The 15,510-nt window shown below is 44.4% G+C and overlaps 1 protein-coding gene across 1 annotated transcript in view; it reads right to left on the reverse strand.

Annotated features, from left to right (window-relative positions):
• The window catches only part of LOC106723601 (NACHT, LRR and PYD domains-containing protein 1-like), a 63,643-nt gene that overhangs the window by 42,215 nt on the left and 5,918 nt on the right, over positions 1–15,510 (reverse strand). The window contains exons 2-3 of the mRNA XM_014530210.1: positions 10,965–12,588; positions 7,138–7,308 (exon numbers count right to left, since the gene is read on the reverse strand). Coding sequence (XP_014385696.1) covers positions 7,138–7,308; positions 10,965–12,588 — 1,795 coding nt within the window. The remainder of the gene's footprint in view (positions 1–7,137; positions 7,309–10,964; positions 12,589–15,510) is intronic.

The following is a 15,510-nucleotide window of genomic DNA, read 5'->3' on the forward strand; positions in this document are numbered from 1 at the left end:
GACCCTTTCACAGGGGTCGCCTAAGACCATCGGAAAACACATATATAATTACATATTGTTTTTGTGATTAATCACTATGCTTTAATTATGTTCAATTTGTAACAATGAAAATACATCCTGCATATCAGATATTTACATTACGATTCATAACAGTAGCAAAATTACAGTTATGAAGTAGCAACAAAAATAATTTTATGGTTGGCGGTCACCACAACATGAGGAAATGTATTAAAGGGTTGCAGCATTAGGAAGGTTGAGAACCACTGTCCTAGACACTAGAGCAAAGTGAACCTGCAGCAAGCTACTGTTGCAGTGGGGGATGGAGGGAAAGCAAAGGTGAGAGACATAAGTAAAATCAGAGTGTCTAGGAAAAATTAAAGGGAAGATATCCTAAAATCTCCACCAATGAAGCAAAAAAAAACACACAAAAACCTCTATTATTCTGTGAGCAACAAACCAAACTGACTTGGGGTCTCAGACAATTCGCTCATATGATTGAAAGACAGACAGAAACTCCTGAATTGGAGAGGGCTTCCCTGAGGGCTCACAGATTGGAGAGGGTGCAGTTTGGGCTGAGGGACCCCCACACCCCTCAGTGCACAAATGTTGTGAACCGGGCCCCTAGTATTCCTATAAATGGGATCACTGGGTCAAATGGCAGTTCCATGTTTAATTTTTTGAGGAAACTCCATACTGTTCTCCACAGTGGCTGAACTAGTCTGCATTCCCACCAGCAGTGCATAAGGTTTCTTTTTCTCTGCATCCTCTCTAGCACTTGTCGTTTGTTGATTTGTTGATGATAGCCATAAAAATTCTCTGTTCATTCATTTAGGAGTTGTTTTTGTCTCTCCATTTTGGCTGCCTGTTTGGGTTTATGACTATGTATTAGGTAGATCTGCTATGACTCCCAATCTCTAGTGCAGGACAATGTTCTGACTGACCCTGAATATCCTCTTTGGGGCTATCAGCAACCCAGAGCTTGTGGCTCACTCTTCTGGGGCCGGTGCCTTTGGAAAGGACCAAGATGTGCACCAGGGTCTGCTTTTCCTAGCCCTGGGCCCAGAAGGAGATAAGGCAAAGACTCAAAGCCTCCAAAGATCACCCTCTGCCTGCAGTCTGATGGTTATCAGCCTTGATTAGTCTCAGGGTATTGACCACAGGGTGGAGCCAGTGGTCTTCCAAAAGGGTGTGGCAACTGCCTTTCCCCCAGCCAAATACTGCTTATGCAAAGGTCCTTGAAGAAAGATGTCTTCCACAGTGTGAGGGAATGACCAAGCACAGGAAAGCTGGGTGGTTGCCCTCTGAGCTCCAATCCCAGAGCCCCCAACCCTATATGTTCCTCACACAGCTCCAGTCCACTCTGCCCTCCTTCTGCTGGAGTCCAAAGTAAGTGGCTTCACACATAATTTTGTGCATTGGCCATTTAAGAGGGTGCTTGCATTTCCAGCTGTCTCTTGCTGGCAGACAGCAACCCCGCTGCTTTTCACAGCAAGATGTTATGTGGGCACTGTTCTCAGTTCTGGTGCTCTGGCCTGGGGAGCCCAGCTTGGGGTTTAGACCGCAGAGTTATCAGTGGGATCCCCACACAGCTGAGATATCCCTCCAGGCATTCAGCTGCTGTCTGTGGGAGCCTGTCTACCCCTTTCACATCTCTGTATTTCCTACTAGTCTCTCTACATCTCCACTTTCTGTCCTTGGTTATCTCTCCAGCTAGTCTTCAGTAGATTTTTCAGGGTGGTTTTTCTACATTTTAGTTGTATTTCCAGCTTTGTTCTTGGAGCATGTTAGTATAGCTTCCATTTACTCCACCTCCATTTTTAATCCCCCTTCCTTTCTCTTCTTCACTACCAAAATCTTTGAAAAAAGTGTTTGTATTTGTAATCTCATTTTCACCCCTGTCTACATTTTTAATTCATTCCAATTTGGATTCTGGCTTCATCACCTCACAAAATTGTTCCTGCTAAGGACATCTATGACTTCCCTATCACAAATCCAATGGACAACTTTCAGTCCTTATTTTCCTTGACCTCCCAGCAGCAATGGATCCTGAGGACCACACACTCCTTGAAAGCCTCTGTTCCTCTAAGTAACATGACATCACACTGTCCTGGTGTTCCTCCCACCTCCCTGGATGCTCTTCCTCAGGCATCTTTGTTGACTTCTCTTGGCCATTAAAATTGGGAAGGGTGGGTTTCCCAAGACTTGACATGCAAACATTTCGTTGCATATAAATTTTAGGATCAGCTTGATCATTTATGCAAAAAAAGGCAGCAATGATTTTGATAGGGATTGAGTTGAATCTATAAACCAGTTTGGAAAACATTGCTGTCTTAACAGTATTAGGTCTGCCAGTCCATGAACACGGAAAGTCTTAACATTTATTTAAGTTTTATTTAAATTCTTCAACTATGTTTTGTAGCTTTCAGTATACAAGCCTTGCTCTTCTTCTGTTAAAATTATTCCTAAATATTTCATTATTTTTGATGCTATTGTAAATGGAGTTGTTTTCTTAATTACATTTTAGATTGTTTATTGCTAATATGTAGAAATACAATTGATGTTTATATATTGACTTTTATCCTGAAAACTTGCTAGTTTATTAGTTCTAATAGCTATTTTTGTGTGTACATTCCTTAGGATTTTTACATAAAATCATGAAAGCTGCAAATAGAGATAGTTTTACTTTTTCCTTTATAATCTGGAAGACTTTTATTTCATTTTCTTGTCTAATTTCTCTGATGAGAACCTCTAGTGTAAAGTTAAATAGACTTGGAAAGAGTGAAGAGGTTTGTCTTGTACCTGATGTTAGAGGAAAACATGCAGTATTTTCAGCATTAGGTATAATGTTCGTTGTGGGTTTGCACTGAGTCTATAGATTGCTTTGGGTAGTATGGACATTTTAATGACATTGATTCTTCCAATCCATGAACACGGTATATTCTTCCATTTGTTTATGTCTTCCTCTATCTCTTTTTTCAATGCCCTATAGTTTTCCAAGTACAGGCCTTTTATCTCCTTAGTTAAGTTTATTCCTAGGTATCTTAATTTTTTTGGTGCAGTGATAAATGGGGTTGTTTTTTTAGTTTCTCTCTTTCTGTGAGTTCATTATTGGTGTATTAAAAAGCCATAGATTTCTGGGTGTTAATCTGGTATCCTGCTACATTGCTGAATTCATTTACTAAGTCTGGTAGTTCTTTTAAAAAATATATCTTTATTGATTTCAGAGAGGAAGGGAAAGGGAGAGAAAAACATCAATGATGAGAGAGGATCAGTGATCAGCTGCCTCCTGAATGCCCCCTACTAGGGGACAAGTCCACAACCCAGGCATGTGCCTTTGACCAGAATCAAACCCACGACTCTTCAGTCTGCAGGGCAATGCTCTATCCACAGAGCTAAACCAGCTAGGGCAAGTCTAGTAGCTTTTGATGGAGTCCTTGGGTTTTCTATGTACAATATCATGTCATCTGCGAATAATGACAGTTTTACCTCTTTTCCAATTTGGATGCCTTTTATTACTTCATCTTGTCTGATTGCTATGGCTAGTACTTCCAGTACTAGGTCGAACAGGAGTGGTCATAGTGGGCATCCCTGTCTTGTTTCTGTTCTTAGAGAAAATGGTTTTAGTTTTTGCCCATTGAGTATGATGTTGGCTGTGGGTTTGTCAATATATGGCCTTTATCATGTTGAGATATGCTCCCTCTATTCCCACTTTGCTGAGAGTTTTTATCAAAAATGGGTGCTGTATTTTGTCAAATGCTTTTTCTGCGTCTATTGATATGATCATGTGATTTTTGTCTTTCAATCTGTTTATGTGAGGTTTCATGTTTATTGATTTGTGAATATTGTACCAGCCTTGCATTTCTGGAATAATCCCACTTGATCATGGTGTATGATCTTTATAATATATTGCTAGCCTGGGAGCATGTCCATGCAGCATCCATTTACTCTGCCACCATTTTTAATCCTCTAGACCAGTGGTTGGCAAACTCATTAGTCAAGAAGCCAAATATGAAGAGTACAATGATTGAAATTTCTTTTGAGTGCCAAATTTTTTAAACTTAAACTATATAGGTAGGTACATTGTTATTAACTTAATTAGGGTACTCCTCAGGCTTAGGAAGAGCCACACTCTAGGGGCCAAAGAGCCGCATGTGGCTCGCGAGCCGCAGTTTGCCAACCACGGCTCTAGACTATTTCTCTTTTATAGAATAGTTTTAGTTTTTCAGCAAAATTGGCACCCTCTCCCACCTTCCCTCTGAGGTTCTGCAATCTGTTCAGTGTTTCTATGTCTCTGAAACTTTTTGGAGAGTTCTTATATACCTTTGCCCCAACATACACAGCCACCCCCATTATCAACATCTGGCAAGAGAGTAGTAAATTTGTTGGAATCACTGAGCCTACATTGACACATTATAATCACCCAAAGTCCATAGGTTACATTATGGCTCACTTTTGGTGCTTTACATTCTATGGTTTTTTGAAATATAAAATGACATTTAGCTGCCATTATAGTGTCTGCTCTGTATATGTATCCTTACCTCCCCCAAACCCCTGGCAATCACAGATCTTTTTACTGTCTTCATATTTTTGTCTTTTTAAGAATTTCATATTGTTGGGATCATATAGTATACTAGAGGCCTGGTACACAAAATTCGTGCATTGGGGGGGGGGGGTCCCTCAACAAGGCCTGCACCCTCTCCAATCCGGGACCCCTTGGGGGACATCCTTCTCACAATCCAGGACCACTGGCTTCTAACCACTTACCTGCCTACCTGCCTGATTGCCCCCTAACTGCTCCCCAATGCCGGCCTGATCGCCCCTAACTGCTCCCCCCTGCTGGCCCAATTGCCCCTAACTGCCCTCCCCTGCTGGCCCGATTGCCCCTAACTGCCCTCCCCTGAGGCCTGATTGCCCCTAACTGCCCTCTCCTGCTGGCCTGATTGCCCCTAACCGCCTCTGCCTCGGTCTCCACCACCATGACTTTGTCTGAAAGGACATCCAGAAGATGTCCAGTCTAATTAGCATATTACCCTTTATTAGCATAGATAGCTTTTCAGAATGTCCTTTTTTCAACAAGTAATATGCAGTTAAATCTCGCCCATTCTTTTTTTAAAAATATATATTTTATTGATTTTTTTACAGAGAGGAAGGGAGAGGGATAGAGTCAGAAACATCTATGAGAGAGAAACATTGATCAGCTGCCTCCTGCACACTCCCCACTGGGTATGTGCCTGCAACCAAGGTACATGCCCTTGACCGGAATCGAACCTGGGACCCTTGAGTCCGCAGGCCGATGCTCTATCAACTGAGCCAAACCGATTAGGGCTCGCCCATTCTTTTTATAGCTTTAGAGCTCATTTTTTCACATACTAAATAATATTTCATTATACAGATATACCATGGTTTATTTATCTGCTCACCTACTGAAGGACAACTTGGTTGCTTTCCAGTTCGGGCAATTACAAATAAAACTGACATAAACACTGTTGTGCAGATTTTTGTGTGGACATAGGTTTTCAACTCATTTGAGTAAATACCAAGGAGCACGATTGCTGGATCATCTGGTAAGGGTGTGTTTAGTTCACTAGGATTCTGCAAAATGCCCATATTTTATTCCCGCTAGCAATGTCTGAGGGTTTCTTTTGCTCCACAACCTTGTCAGCATTTGGTGGTGTCAGTGTTCTAGATTTCGCAGTTCTAATGGGTAAGTAGTTGTAGCCCTTATTTCTAAAATCTGGGCATTGATAATATACATTTCCCTGTAAGCACTGATTTAGTTGCATCAAATATGTTTTGTTTTTGTTTTCATTGATCTCAAAGCATTTTAAATTTCCCTTGTGATTTGTTCTTTGACCCATTGTTTATTTAGGAGTGTGTTACTGTAAATTTCCTAAATTTCCCTTTGTTATTGAGTTCCAATTTCATTTCATTATGTTCAGATAATATAATTTTCATGGTTTCAATTCTCTTAAATTTGTTGAGATTTGTTTTATGGCGCATCTTATTTTTGCACAGAAGTTAATTTGATACCTGCTTGACATTTCCCATTGGCTATCTCAAAAAAACTTGAAGATTTTGCACAAAATCACACCCTTGACATTCCACCCCCCATTCACTCCTCTTCCAGTATTTCCATCTCAGTGAAGGTGCCACTATCCCATGCATATCTCTGGCCTGAAACTAAGATTATCTTCTATATCTCCATCTCCCTTTCTCCATAATTCAAATCTATTGGATTTTACTTTCTTTTTAGATCTCTTAAATCCATTCACTTTTTCCCATTTCGATGGCTGACACCATAGTCCAAGATGCACCTATTTCTTGCAGAAACTCTGGTAAGTTTTCTCACTGCAACCTCTCAACATCTTTATTGGAAAACTGAAACTTTCCTATGAACTGGTTTCCCAATCTCTACCATTGCTATCCTCTGCTCCCAGTTTTATATGGTAGTCTGTTTCTACTTTGTAAATGTACTGATTTTATCAACCTTTTAATTATAATCACATTGCATTAGAAAAAACAACCACCCCAGATTCCAACAGGGCCTTGCATAGACAGTCTTACTTCCTGATCTCTGTAGCCTCCTCCCGTGGCTCCTTTGCTCTCCATCCTCCAGCCTCACTTGTCTGCTTTCAATCCCATGACAGCCCATCCCCCCTCCTGCCACAGGGCCTTTGACCTTTCTGCCCTCCTGCTTCACTTAGGTAAACCCTCTGTAGTCTTCCCATGTCCTCCAATATTCACTTTATTAAGGTCGTTTTCCACTGGAGGCCCTTGTCTGGGCCTGTAATTACATATTTGTTTGGGTGGTTAATGTCAATCACTTGCAAGTTCTGTGGAAATAGAATCCTGTCTGTGTTTGCTTACTGCAGTAGCCATGGTCAGAGAGGGGCTCAATGAATATTTGTTGGATACAAGGATTTTTCAGGATGATCACTTAGTAAGTTTTATAATGTCTAATCACTGGGATGTACACCTGGGAATAATATAATATTGTATGTCAACTGTAATTGAAAAATAAAAAATAATGTTAAAAACCTAAACAAAAACAAAGACCACACACCCATCCTAGACACAACTTCTACCTTGGATTTCCTGTCCACCCCTGTTTCAGATCAGAACCCAGGCCAGACTCACCTCAAGGTTGCCAGGTGGCAGTGAGGGCTTTTCAGGGCGTCACAAAGACTCTGTACTGCAGAGCAGCTCAGAGAGTTCCCACTCAGGTCCAGCTCCCGCAGGCTTCCAGAGACTTTGAGAATAGAGAAGAACATCTTCCACCAGGAATCTGTAAACAAGCCCCAGCTGTACCTGAGGGAAAGAGAGGGACAGGAGAGACGTGATGTGTGTGTGTGTGTGTGTGTGTGTGTGTGTGTGTGTGTGTGTGGACTTATGTGCACACTGTGCTCAATACCATGGGGTTTGGCCCCTCTGAGTGCCAGGCTGCAATGGGCAGGGCTATTTCCAGGGGTGATCAGTCTCTGGAACTGCCCCTCTGTTCCCACCACCCTGGGCAAACTGCCCCCTTCCGTGTGGTTTCTCATCATGCAGCCCTTGCTATTCTGTACTGCAGTGCTCATTTAGTGTGTCTGTTTCTGCATCAGTCTGGGAATTTCTTGTGTGCTGGGGCAGATGTTCATTTTTTTTTTTTATCTTTAGTGTCCATCATAGGGCCTGACAAAGACCTTGGGGATGCAGACAGTCTTCCTCTCATCAATACAGACATGCCTTTCTTCCTTTGGCACAAATTTTGTAAAGTCCCAGTTTCCAGAAAGGAAAGGAAGAGATGGGAGGTGGGAACAGAACCTGGGAGAGGTGGTTTAAAGGTAGTTTTGTGATGGGATTGTTGATTATGACTATATATACTGTTGTCCAGATTGGCTTGCATGGGACCATATCCCCTTCCCAGGATAGCAATACCATAGAGAGGTTCCCCAGGAGAGAGATGACAAAAGGGAATGATTTAGGAGAGAACATTTGCAGAATGTGGGAGAGGAGGATGGGCTTTGTTTGAAAGTTATAGGCTAGACTGCCTTGTATAATTTCCACCAATTTAAATTCTACATGTCACACACTATTTAAGTGATTTTATCTACTCCCAAATAAATTAGATAAAATTCTCAAGATGCAAACTGCCATCTCTATTTTATTGCCAGATAAATCCACCTCGATAGTCCAGTAGCACCTTGACCCAATATGTCCCCAACTCCATTCATCTTTCCCTTCATGTCTGCAGACACTGAATTAACTGGTAAGTGGCTTGAGTCTATTATCCCTTTCTTTTTGGGCTGTCCTGCATTTTCTGTCCGGGATAATCGGGGGCAGGCTCTGGGCTATGACTGCACAGCCACTCCCTAGCGGACATCCAGTGCTGGTCAGGACACACTCCCCGGAACCAGGTTCCCTGGTCCACCTGTCTGTGGGGATGCCTACTGATGAGGTGTGATCGCCTGTATGTTTCTGACACTCAGGAGGAAGGGGACACCTTTCTCTAACTTAGTGTCCACGGGAGATTAGACTCAAGGCCCACTTATGGGGAACACACAGTTGGCCATTCCCCGCACCACACCCCTGGGATGTCTTCTTAAGAATCTACAGGCCCTAGGGTTCGCTCAGGACTTATGTCCCAAGTGCCTCATTTTCTATTGCAATACCACTTGGCCACAACAAAAAATTAGACAATGGGTCCTAATGGCCTGCGAATGGTACTTTAGATTTCCAAATTCTCACTGATCTTGGTAACTTCTGCTGCCAGCAGGGCAGATAGCCTGAGGTCCCGTATATTCAGGCTTTTTTACACTCAAGGACACATCCTTATCTCTGTAACAGCTGCTCTCCCTCACAGATTTTCCTTCCTCATGCTAAGCCCCCCAGCCCCCCATCTCAAATCCTCCTTCTCCTTCACCACTTTTGATCCCATTGACCATCCCCCAGTCCCCCAGCCTATGGCTCCTGTCTCAACAGCCTGAGAGTCCACCACCCTACCCAGCGGATCCCACTGCCACCATCCTATCTCATACCTGCTCCGGAGCAAGTTTTTGGCTCTCTTCCTCCCCCCACTCTGGCATTAGCCTTAAAGTGCCCCCTTCGGGAGATTGCTGGTGTCAAATCTGGCCTCATGCCCAGGGCCACGTGAATATTCCGCTGGCAGGCCCCTGCCCTCCCAGTCCGAGCAGATGTTGTACCTAACAGGATCCAAAATGGAACTATCAAGAAGGGTAGACAGATCACAGGTCTCGAGACCACATGGTTCTCTGCCTGCTAGAAGGACTGAGAAAGCCAACCCACAAAGCAGTTAATTATTAAAAATAAGCAGAGGTCACCCAGGAAAGATATGAAAATCCTGCAGTCTTCCTCTCTCACCTTACACAGGCCATGAGAAAATACACCAACCTTGACCCTATAGGTCCAGAAGGAACTAAACCCCAAAAGAGACCTTTTAAACATGACCTTTAAGGTTTTTAATAGTAGAGACAAGGAGACCCAAATCCAAAAACGAAGATGAGATCAGGCCAAGGCTGAGGCCCAGACAAAGGCCTTTCAGCCCCTAACCACCACTCTCATAAACCCCAAATAAAGTACTGGTCCTCCAACCAAGGGTAATTCAGGGGCTAAGCCTCCTCTGGGTCCATGCTTCAAATGCAACAAGAAAGTACACAGGACCAAGTCCTGCCCAAACCTGAGACCCCGCCTGGGTCCTGCCCAAGGTGTGGGAGGGAAGGCCACTGGAAATCAGACTGTAGTCTGGCCCCTCCAGGTCAGACCTCAGCAAGGCCACCCTCTGGATCTCATTTGGAGCTCCCAGACCTCCTGGGACCGGCCACTGAAGACTGAAGCTGCCCAGGTCCCAAGAGGGCCCCACAGACTTACATCACCAGGAGAGTGCTTTGGGTAATGATTGTGGTGGCAGGTAAGCTGATTTCCTTTTTTAAGTGACACCAGGCCCACTTATTCTACCCTCTCCAAATTTGCTGGGACCTTGTCCCCTCCTCAGTCTCTATTATGGGGGTTGACGGATCAGTCTCACAGTCATTAGTTACCTCACCTCTACACTGCATCTTACTAAATACCCCTTATCCACTCTTCTTGCCCGACAGGAGTGGTACACGCCTCTCTTACCATGGACTTTGCACACTGTTCTAGTTATTGGATGGATATCTGTCTTCTCTTCCAGATTTGAGTTTGTAGTGGACAGGGCTGTGCTTTACTAATCTGTGATCTTTAGGAGCTAGTGTAAAATCAGTGCTTAATACACATTTATGGAGTGAATCATTTAAAGGGGAGATAGGCACCTCAAAGAACTAAAGGATCGAAGCTACCACTGAGGTGGGGAACCCGGATGTGGAAGTCAACAGGGTTGCTGGTGCTGGAGGGTAATTTGAGAAATCTACTCTGTCATACTAAGATGGTGGGTTTCAGCGGAGTCCTTGGGGCAATAGTGCATCACTGAAACGAACAGGGAAGCTGGTTTTGTAGAGAAAAAGAAAGACTCCTTTTCAGATAGACACATTCTGAGGTGACAGGGGAGAACTTAGGACCAATGTCATAGTCAACAGCCATCAAGGGGGTGCCTGATGCAGATGAGTGAACTGTTGCATGAAGGAAGCATGTGTGAGGGAGAATCAGAGGCAGGTGGGCTGGGTGGAGGGCAGCTGACGTCAGCATGGGGGTGGAAGTGCACCCAGGAGAGAAGGTAGCCATTGTGACAGAGACAGGAAGAGAAGCAGCAGTGCAAGGCAGGGGCCACAGCAGGCCGCCCAGAAGCAGAGAGGGAAGGTCACATGGTCAGAAACTGCTTCAGAGGATCCTAGGTGAACAGAGAGTGGGGGTCAGATTTGGCTGTTAGAAGTCACTGGTTACATCAGTCCTTTAGCCCCTGGGGCCAGGCTTAGTGAGAGTGCCCCCAGTGGCCCAGGACAGTGATACCAACAGAGGAGCTGGAGAGAGGAGAGAGGGGGAGCACTTACAGAAATGCACCGGAAGTCCTTCTTGCTTGTCTGTGCTGTCCACCCTCAATCAGTTGAAGCCTTTCAATGTGGTGGCAGAATGTAAAGAAGAATGTGAACAGAAGAAGCTCCATGTCAGTTTGGACACATATCCTCATTTTATTGAAAGTGTAAATATTTTTCATAAAGTTTTCATCCTGAATCTCATAAAAACAGTGCAGCAAATGCCAAAAATATGTGTCTAGGTTCACTTGCTTCAAAAGGACCTCCCTCCGGGCCAAGCGCAGCAGAGAGAAAAGTCTCTCCCGAGACAGGCTGCATTTGAAGATGCTCTCCATCTCTCTCATCCCCTGATCACTCAAAAGGCCAAACAGGAAACACGTGGTTGGTTCCCCAAATAGGTCATGCCTGTCATATACACCTGTCAAGTCTGTTATAATTTTGATGTTATTAAAGCGACCACTTTTCAACACTCTATCGCCTAAAGCATAGGAGATTGCTGCAAAGAACTCCTGGAAGCACAGGTGAATGAAGCTGTAGCTCCGAGGGGTGGGGTGCTCTTGAAGAACACCCATGTTTAAGAGAGTGGAGATGTTGGCCCCATCTAACCCGTGTTTCCTGAAGTCCTCGGGGCTGAACAGAGTCTTTCCTTGGCAGGTGCCTTCAGCAGCCAGAGAGCAGAAGCCCCTCAGCTTAGTCGCGAGGGACTGAGCCTGGAGAACATGGAAAAAGTAGTGCAGACAGAGGGCTGTGGTCGTCTGGGAGGTCAGTGAGAGTGGTTGCTCCTGCTCCATCTGCTGCTTCAGGCAAGTGCAGACCAGCCAGGACACCAAGGGCATGAGACACATGGTGAAGAGAGCCGGGTTGGATTCAACCGAGGTAAAGGCTCTTATTGCTTGCCTCCTATCTGTGAAATATTTGTAGAAATACTCCTTCCTGGCTGAGTCAGAGAATCCTAGGACCTCTACCCAGCGAGGATGCTTTAAAGAAGTTTTGAGCCTCCACAGAGCTGTGATCCGAGCTGTGATCAGCAGGGAAGCCGTGGGAAGTAAGGTTTTCTTCAGCAAACTGCCCAGCAGTGTGTGCACCTGCTGCTGCTGGCTCCAGTGTGGACAGAGCTCAGAACTCTGCTCCTTCAAGTCCCATTTTGGTTCATCTAAGTTATCAAGAATGAAGAGCAGCTGCTCTGGCTGAGACAGGATCTGCCCAATGGGAGCATCAGGAGCAGCCCAGTCTTTTGTGATGAGCTCAGCGAGACTCATGGTCTCGGACTGGGCCAGCTCTCTGCAGTTGAAGTAGAAGACATGCTTGAAGAGGTCCTTGAACAGCCAGCCTTCCTCCCAGGCTCTCCTCACCTGCCTGGCCAGGGTTGACTTCCCGATTCCAGCAACGCCATGCACCACGACAGTGGGAGGCTCCTCCTGGGTACTCAGGCCTGGGCCAAATAAGTCTCCAATCTCCATCAACTGTCCTTGTTCATCTACCACCTCATGATTTCTTCTCCTGAGCAGGAAGTCATAGCCTCTGGGTTGAGATCTGTGTCGAAGTAGCAGTTGTGTGAATTTTTGGTGCAAATACTCATTTCTCCATGACTGTGTGGGGCAGGAACTCTCTCTCCTTTGGTTCTGGTATTTTTCTTTGACTCCTACAGAAAGGAGAGAAAGATGGAACATTTGTTCAATTGTTTCTCCACTTATTCCACAATTGTTTTCTGAACCCACTTGAAGCTATTCATTGTGCTGGCTGCTGATATGGTACATTCTTGCCAGGCCAGTGGAGAAAATAGGGTCTTGAGGAGAAGATCCCAGCTTAAGTTGTGACTTGACCAAATCATTCTCATATGGTGATATTTCTTCATTCTGCAAATACCTAGGGCTTACACTGCGAGGCACTTATCTAGAGCCTGGGAATAAAGAGTGAACAAACAGACACAACTGTCTGCTCTCATTAATTCCATGACCTGAGCTATTAGCCCCACTGAGCGTCAGTTTTTTCATTCATAAATTGTGAGTAGTTATGATGGAGTGAAGGATATAATGGATGGTGAAGCGGATAGGATTGGTTCCTGAGAGTACCTCCTCCGCACCCACCCATTTAACCACATGGCAAGGATATTCTTCTACTCGCACCTGTGGTTTCCTGTTTGAGGACTCTCTCTCAGGCATTGGGTGAGAGAGGCCAGAAGCCCTGGGGAATTAAAGCTCCAGGGTGAGCTCTCAACCAGTGATAGATGGCAGTACCCTGACTCCCAGGAAAGATAACATTGTCTTCTGAAGATCCCCAGTTCATTGAACCTCAGTTGTCCCACAATGCAGGTTTCATTGGTTTCCCCCTTCCTTTCCCACTTTTCTCTCCTAATGGTGCTTCTAGGGAACCAGTTCCTGAATAAGCCAACTGCTCTCCAATGTAGTGTCAGGGTCTGCTTCTGGGGGAAACCACCTGGACAGAGGAGGAAGTGGTTTGTGAACTGTGAGGAGCTGAGCATATGTCGGACTGTGCCCCTGGGAGGAACCTCAAGGTCATATCTTTGTCAGATTCCAAGTCAAATTACTGCTACATCCTTTTCCCTTCTTCCCTTCAGAATATTTTGAGTGACTTTCATCTCTCTTCGTAGATGAATGTTTGAGATGATGCAAGTGACCCATCTGGGGTCCTGAAGCCCAGTTCATCTTGGGAAGAAACCTGCTCCTCCAGAGTATGTGGGCCAATTTTCACCTGTAGCTTGGTGAGAACAGGGTATTAGGGGCCCACTCCCTCCTCTGGTATCATCATCTGAAGATCCACGTTTATTGTCTCTCGTGAGAACATTTCTGGCAAAGTGCAGATCTTCTAATGCATCAATATGGCCACAGTCATGGTTATGGCCCACCCCACTCTGAATCCTATGTCTGCCTGAGGTGCCAAGAGAGGACTTAGGTCTTTTGGTGCCATGTTCTCCAAAATATCCTGGTTTTAATGGATCTGCTGGCATTCCACATATCTAAATCCTCTTGATTTAGTAAAACTTTCAAACTTTTACCCTTACCACCAATACTTCTAGCAAGATACATTTCAGTATTATGCTTTTGACCAGGGGTTGGCAAACTATGGCCAAATCTAAGTGTCCACCTGTTATACAACCTGTGACCTAAGAATGGTTGTTATATTTTTAAATGGTTGAAAAAGTCAAAGAAGAATGATATTTAATGACATGAAAATTCTATACAATTCAAGATATATGAAGAGATGTACATCCAGGTACATGAAACTCAGAGGTCCTGGTCCAGATTTAACTTTAAAAGGACTTCATTTATCACATCATAATGAAATTGTCAAAAATGAAAGACAAAGAGATATGAAAGGAGCAAGAGAATGACTGATCTCAGACAAGGGGACTCCCACAAAGCTATGGACAAATTTCAGCAGAAACATCACCATTCAGGAGAGAGTAGATGATATATTCAAAGTGCTGAGAGAGAAAAACAAAAACAAAAACAGCTGATAGCTAAGAATCAGCAGAGGTTCAGAAATGAAAGAGCTATAAAGGTATTCCCAGATAAACAAAAGTGGAGGGAGTTCATTGCCACTAGAACAGGCTTCCAAGAAATGCAGAAAGGAGTTCTCCAAGCTGAACTAAAGGATTTTAATTGGTAACATGAAAACATATGAAAGTATATATCTCACTTGTAATGGTAAATATATAGTCAGATTCAGAATATGCTATACAGTAATGATGGTATGTAACTAATTCTAGTAAAGTGATGAAAAGACCAAAGTATTGGCTAAGCTGTGGGAGTGGGGTGGGCATGGGGTGGTCAGACTGTAGTAAATCCTGGGAGCTGGTGCAGGGGGGCATGAAGGCACTGATGCAGGACAGTATGTTGACCTTGGAAAGTCTTTGGGGTATGCAGTGGGTCATTGGCTGATGATCAGGCATTTGACTTTAACTTTTAGCTTTGTAACAGCTTAAGGGACCGCATGAGGACATATGTGCCAACGGTTCAGAGTTTATATGCTTCTTTCTACAAGTGATTTCCCAGATCACAGTTCTCTGCTGAAATTTGAGTGGGATTTGAGAATTTGGGGAACACCTGCAGCTTTGTAACTTCAGAGGTGTAATCAGTTAAAAATTCACCTTTTGTGGAGTTGTGTTTTGTCAGTCATCCCTCCTAACTGAGCCCCAAGAAGGACTCCATGAAAGATAACAGAAGAAGTCTTTGTTATAGCTGGGGGGCAGGGGCGGGGGGCTAAATTGCCGGATAGAACCAGAAACTTAATTAACATCAAAATGAATCAGCACATGTGGCTGCTGAATGACTGAAAGATGTGGTCACGGGTGAGGAAGTGGCCAACAGACAGGCCACGGTGCTGTCCGTCTACATGGAGAGGAAGAATGGCCTGAAGAAGGGCTCCCTCATGAAGAACCTGAAGAATACACTGAGCCTTGGCAATACCAAGAGGAAGACCAGCATGTGGGACTCATCCCTGATACCCAGCACCGATGCTGAGTACCCTGCCAAGGGGGAAGTTGCCACCCGTATCTATGACCTCAACATCCTGGACTTTGTCAAGTTTGCCTACATGACTG

Source organism: Myotis brandtii, unplaced genomic scaffold, assembly GCF_000412655.1.
Source record: "Myotis brandtii unplaced genomic scaffold, ASM41265v1 scaffold728, whole genome shotgun sequence".
In the NCBI taxonomy this organism is placed as follows: Eukaryota; Metazoa; Chordata; class Mammalia; order Chiroptera; family Vespertilionidae; genus Myotis; species Myotis brandtii.